The following is a 5,927-nucleotide window of genomic DNA, read 5'->3' on the forward strand; positions in this document are numbered from 1 at the left end:
TATCACTGCCTACTAAGGAAAGGAAAAGAATGCAAAATATATTGAAATATCATCCTACTCAATCGCCTCCTCTTCCCTAGAGCACGCAGATTGGCTACTGTGACGTCAGGGAAGAAAAAAAAAAACTGGTCTTATGGCCAGTTTTTTGGTTGTAAAAACTTTATTTTGGAATCATACTCTTTTAGTTGTGTTTCCGTTCTTCAAATTCCAATCCCTTTAAAGTAATTCATCTTATAATTTCAATGCTTTTACACAGCAATGCTGAAGGATCTCGCCTTCACTTTAGATATAGAAAAAATCTTGCATATACTAAGTGACTAAACCTGCAAAGGCGTGTGAGGAAAGACGTAAAGGATAACAAGACGTGGTAGGAAGGACATCCAAAACATAATACACACACACACACACACACACACACACACGCACACGCACACGCACACGCACACGCACACGCACATACACATACACATACACATACACATACACAACACACACAGATATATATATATATATATATATATATATATATATATATATATATATATATATATAATTCGAAAATTCGGAAAGGCAAATAGATGAAGGCAATGACGATATTTAAAACAAAATCAAACAGATTTCTTATAGTTTATTAGAGCTTGAGCTGTGCTCTGTTTTCTAGAATCTTACTTTGTCTAAATATATTTAACAAGACAGATATTCTATTTCTGTAGAGAAGGAACTAATCGAATACCCAGTTAATGACTCCCGTGTTAGAATTATTAGGTAAGTTAAACGGAAACAGATCACCATAATGATAGGTTTATGAACATCTGTATTCCCATCGACTCCTTCCCCATCTTCGCCCCTTCCTCTTCTCCTCACTTCATTACTTCTGATTTTCCGTCCATCTATCTCCTCTTAGGATGCCAACGCATATCTTTCGGCAAATATCCCGAAGTAAACACATACTTCTTTTATGACTGGACTAGAGCTGGATGCTGTGACGTCATCGAGTTGAAGCCCCACTCGCCTAAAAACCCGAGCTACAGCCTCCTTCTCTCATCTTCAGGCATGATCCGGATATTTCCTGATTCATTAACCTGGTATTTTCTTTTACTTAACCAGCTCATTCTCCCGATATAAGTAATAATAAGGATGGGAACAGAATTAATGCTAATAATGATAACGATGGGAATATTATGGGTAATACTAATTGTAATGTTAATAAAGATAACAATAATTATCTCAGCAATTATAGTGAAAAAAACGTTAATATCAGTGATAATTATTACATTAGCACAAAAACGTCAAAACGATGTCAGTGATAAGGCAATGCAAAAATGGTTATTGCAATAAACCAAAATACATAACAACAAAGGAAATAACAATAGTGGTTATGTAATGGATGAACACAATTCTGAAAATATACTAATGTTAATAATGATACTGATATTCATAATATCAAGAATATTACTAACTATACTTTTCTAGGTATTATTACTGATAATTATACTAATATTAATTTAGCAGTTTATTTTCTCTTTTTGGAACTTTTCACTCCCTATATTACTGCGTGTTCTTAATTCTACTGTTCTTTATTAATATTATTACTTTTAGGAATTAATTTTCATAATTTCCTCTCCATTTTTCAAATCTCCTTTTCCTTTTCAGGGGAGAAGCATTTCAATCTGAGACCTTGGTTTCTACATTTGTTTCTTTTCTTGATGTTTGTTTTCTCATTCCTGTTCTTTCTTTGGTTTCGTATCCTCAATGATAACTTTAATTATGGGTTCTTATTCTCAGTCAACTATCAAACTATTAATGGTCTCATTTCATCAATCACTGATCACTTTATATATATGTGTGTGTGATATATATCAATCCATCTATGCAAACACATATACATTTCTTATCCTAAATCAATGAACATCATTTTTTTTTTCTTTCAGAGTTAAAGAAAAAAAAACTTAGTGAAACTGAAATAACTCGGTATATTTCGTCAAGAATACCTAGAAACCCATATATTGTCGGGTACGATACCTGCAATTTTGTGTCATAATGAAGTTTATCCCGACTGGCAATGAAAGAGTGGGGTGGCCAGACTGCCCTCCAGCATATTTTATATCATTTTATACAAATATTAACGTTATGTAAACAATGCTGCCAAACCACTGCAGGGCATGCTAGATGACGTTGTTATCACATGTAGAGTATCAAAGCCGCAATAATGTGTTGTCTCCTTGTGGCTTTCTCCGCCGATGCTTACCGAAGAAGAAAAAACTAACTTATGAGCAAGACTGCAAAAGTGCTAGATTTGGTAAATGATACAGATATGTATGTGTATATATAAACGTGAAAGATGTAAAGAAACATATGAATATATACAGTATTTATCTACTGTATACCGACCCACAAACATTAGAGTATGTTTTGAGCGTATGTAGGTAAGCAGATAGAGAATGATATGCCTCTTACCTTCTCGGTTTCATATAACTATAAGATATTTGCTTGCCACCTGATGTTCTTCTTTCTAGTCACTTAAATGAGAAAAAAGGAAATAAATCGAAAGCATTTCCCAATAACAAAAGAAAAAGCTGGGAAACCATACATCGCATGTTAGCTGGAAGCTCCTACCGCTTACTCGGGATATCCCGATTGGCAAGGCGGGGCAACGGGGGGAGGGCGGACGGCATCCAGGTCTCGTATATAAGCGAGGCTGGAACTTGCTCTCACCACATTACACAGCTTACCTCTTACCAACAATGAATGTAAGTGCTTATTCTAAGATACTGAGTAAAAACCACATTGCATCGCACTTCATCTCAGAATCAGATATTCATAATGTGCTGATAATGCTGTGCCTGTAATTTCAGTGTAGACTTGGGTTAGTAATTTCGTTATCTGTTGCAGAGCATCAAAGCCGTGATTGTGTGTTGCCTCGTGGTGGCCGTCTCTGCCGGTGTAGACCGAAGTACAGGTGGACGAGGATCCAACAGATTCCTTCCTGGAGGCTTGGGTGGCGTACAAGGAGGCGGTCTGTTCGGCGGCGGTATTCATGGTGGTGGAATTCATGGTGGCGGAATCCATGGTGGAATCCACGGTGGTAGTGGGATTATCGGAACTGGAATCTCCAATGGCCCAAGCCAATGCAGGTATTGGTGCAAGACTCCGGAGGGTCAGGCCTACTGTTGTGAGACGGTGCATGAACCAGAGACACCCGTTGGTACCAAGCCACTGGATTGCCCACAAGTCCGTCCCACATGTCCACGTTTCCACGGGCCCCCCAATACCTGTTCCAACGACTACAAGTGTGCTGGCCTCGATAAGTGTTGCTTCGACAGGTGTTTGGGAGAACACGTGTGCAAACCTCCCTCATTTTTCAATAACCATCTGCCATTTTAAATATTCTTACGTCTAATGAATAATCAGTAGTTTTCCGGATGATAACCAAAGACAAATAAGTAATTTGTAAATATGATTCAATAATAAATTCGTATATGTTTATATCTACTTGAATTTCTTTATTCCCTTCATGTAGATTATAACCATCTAATCAAACTGATATAAGATATTCGATATTATGTATTGTGATGCATCTCACTCATTTTCTTATAAGATAATAAGGTAGTAAAATTTACAAGAAACAATATAAGCCTCGCTTATTGTATTGGGATTAAGTGCACTAAACCACTGGTTTAAAAGGGAATTCGTTTGATTGAAACTTTCTCAAGTTATAGATATAGTTATCACTGTCCTGAAAATAATGAAAAGGATTGTGAATACGGAGATGCATATATATGCACATACATTCATTTATTTATGACTTCAAAAACAAACGCCTATACACACAAATACGTGTGGTTATGTATGTATATGCACATTTTTCCCGGATGTATATATAAATATACATACCTATCAGTGTGTATATATAAAATATTCAATGTAGTTATGTATACATATACACATATACGTACATGTATATGCTAAACCACACGCATATATATACATATATACATATGTATATATATTCATACATATGTGTATATATATACATATGTATATATGTATATATATATATATATATATATATATATATATATATATAAGTATACCTATTATCTATGTCTTTTTTATGCATAGATACATGCATTCACTCATACACACGTACATTATAAAGACACGAACATAAATATATACCATGCACTCATGCATGGTATATATTTCTATATAATCCTTGCACATTTCTTCAGACTTCTCATCTTCCCTTCCTTTCTCCTTTTATCTTGTTTCAACCCTCTCTTTCTCTCCGTCTCTCTCCCTCCTTCCACCCTGATTACACTCTCCTCCCTCCCTCCTTGCCTCCGTCCTTCCTGCATGTAGCCTCTTCCTTACTCATCTCCCTCTCTCCTTCCCTTTCTCTATACCCAACTTGTATCCCTTTCCCCCCTCCCCCTCCTGCCATTGTTCTATTACCTTTGAGATTCCATTAAGTTTATCAGTGTTTACCCAGCAGTCTGGGTACTTCTTCAAAAAAAGAAAAAAAAAATGTGTATATATATAATAATAATGAAAAAAAAAATATATATATATATATATATATACACAAAGCATGTCCTCCACATTATATAAGCTGGTAATATTATGAGCTTGTAATATTGGAAAGTTTTCACACATGTTCGGCCAAACAGTTGTTGAATTATGATGATGAAAACAATATTATAACAATTATAAATACATAGGAATGTCATATAGCTTTATAAATAAGTCATTAGATTGCAACCATTAGAGATAACTCATTTCTAGGAAGTTTTTTTCCTTTATCATTACTTCCTTTTTCCTCTGATTCCTCTGATATCTTCAAATCTATTTAAGTGTAAATTATTTGCTAGTTATTTTTCCTGTAATCAAGAAGAGAGAGGAAGGAGAAGAGAGAAAAGAAGCTAGGTAGGAAAAGCCATGCGAAGAGCGAGAGAGAAGGGGAGCGGAGAGCGAGAGAGAAAGAGCAAGGTCCACCTTAGTAGAATAAACACCGATCTGGAAGTAAAGGTCACTAAGCACATGACTGATGACGTCACAGAAGATAACACAAAGCACAACCATTGCATGGAGTGTTGCAAACGTCATTTTTTTTTTCGCCGGCTATCTCGGTCCATATTGAATTAAGATTGAGCTGAAGCCGCACACGAGAATTTCCCTTGATTCTCTGACCTCTGACCTTTATGATACTAATACAGAAAAAAACCCTAAGATACAAAGTGATAATAATTGTTACTGGGGTTCTATCACGTGATTCAGACAACTATCTTAGTAGAATAGCTTGTAGTAGTTACGGTTAATGCTGATAATTACCCAGCCTTCATTGAATGTTATAAACGGCTTGCCATGAAAACTTACTGATACCCTTTTTAACTTTTTCATCTCTGCCATCAGTTTAAAAAGGAAAGACGAATCGTATTTCGCAAGAAGTGAACTGGAAAAGCAGACACAATACGTGGAAATTCACGCCGCCGTCTTGGAATATCCCGACTGGCAAGGTGAAGTTGGGAGGGGGAGGGGAGGCGGCCGCCAGTTCCTGTATATATGCAACGTACGCCGCTAAACTCTAACCAACAATGAATGTGAGTGCTTGTTACAAGATGAACAATAATTCTATATGACCGTTTTTAGAGACTTAGATGTTCATAGTGAAAATAATTGATCCATTGTCAATAACAACGATAAACCAATATTCAGCATGATGAATAACTTCGTTATCTCCTCTCGCAGAGCATCAAAACCGTGATTGCGTGTTGCCTTCTTTTGGGCCCTTTCCGCCGGGTAGACGAAGTAGAGTGGACAAGGATCCAACAGATTCCTTCCTGGAGGCTTGGGTGGCGTCCACGGAGACGGTCTCTATGGCGGCGGAATCATGGTTCGGTAGAGGTGGATCAAGGAAAACCAACAGA

General features: G+C 36.7%; 1 protein-coding gene across 1 annotated transcript; it reads left to right on the forward strand.

The window, feature by feature from the left end:
• Positions 1 to 2,723: 2,723 nt before the first annotated feature.
• LOC119568037 lies at positions 2,724 to 3,488 on the forward strand. Its single transcript, XM_037916425.1, has 2 exons — positions 2,724 to 2,750; positions 2,893 to 3,488. The coding sequence occupies exons 1-2, from the start codon at positions 2,745 to 2,747 to the stop codon at positions 3,382 to 3,384; spliced, it is 498 nt and encodes a 165-aa protein (XP_037772353.1). The 5' UTR covers positions 2,724 to 2,744; the 3' UTR covers positions 3,385 to 3,488.
• Positions 3,489 to 5,927: the final 2,439 nt, after the last annotated feature.

This window comes from Penaeus monodon, chromosome 43 (assembly GCF_015228065.2).
Source record: "Penaeus monodon isolate SGIC_2016 chromosome 43, NSTDA_Pmon_1, whole genome shotgun sequence".
Lineage (NCBI taxonomy): Eukaryota > Metazoa > Arthropoda > Malacostraca > Decapoda > Penaeidae > Penaeus > Penaeus monodon.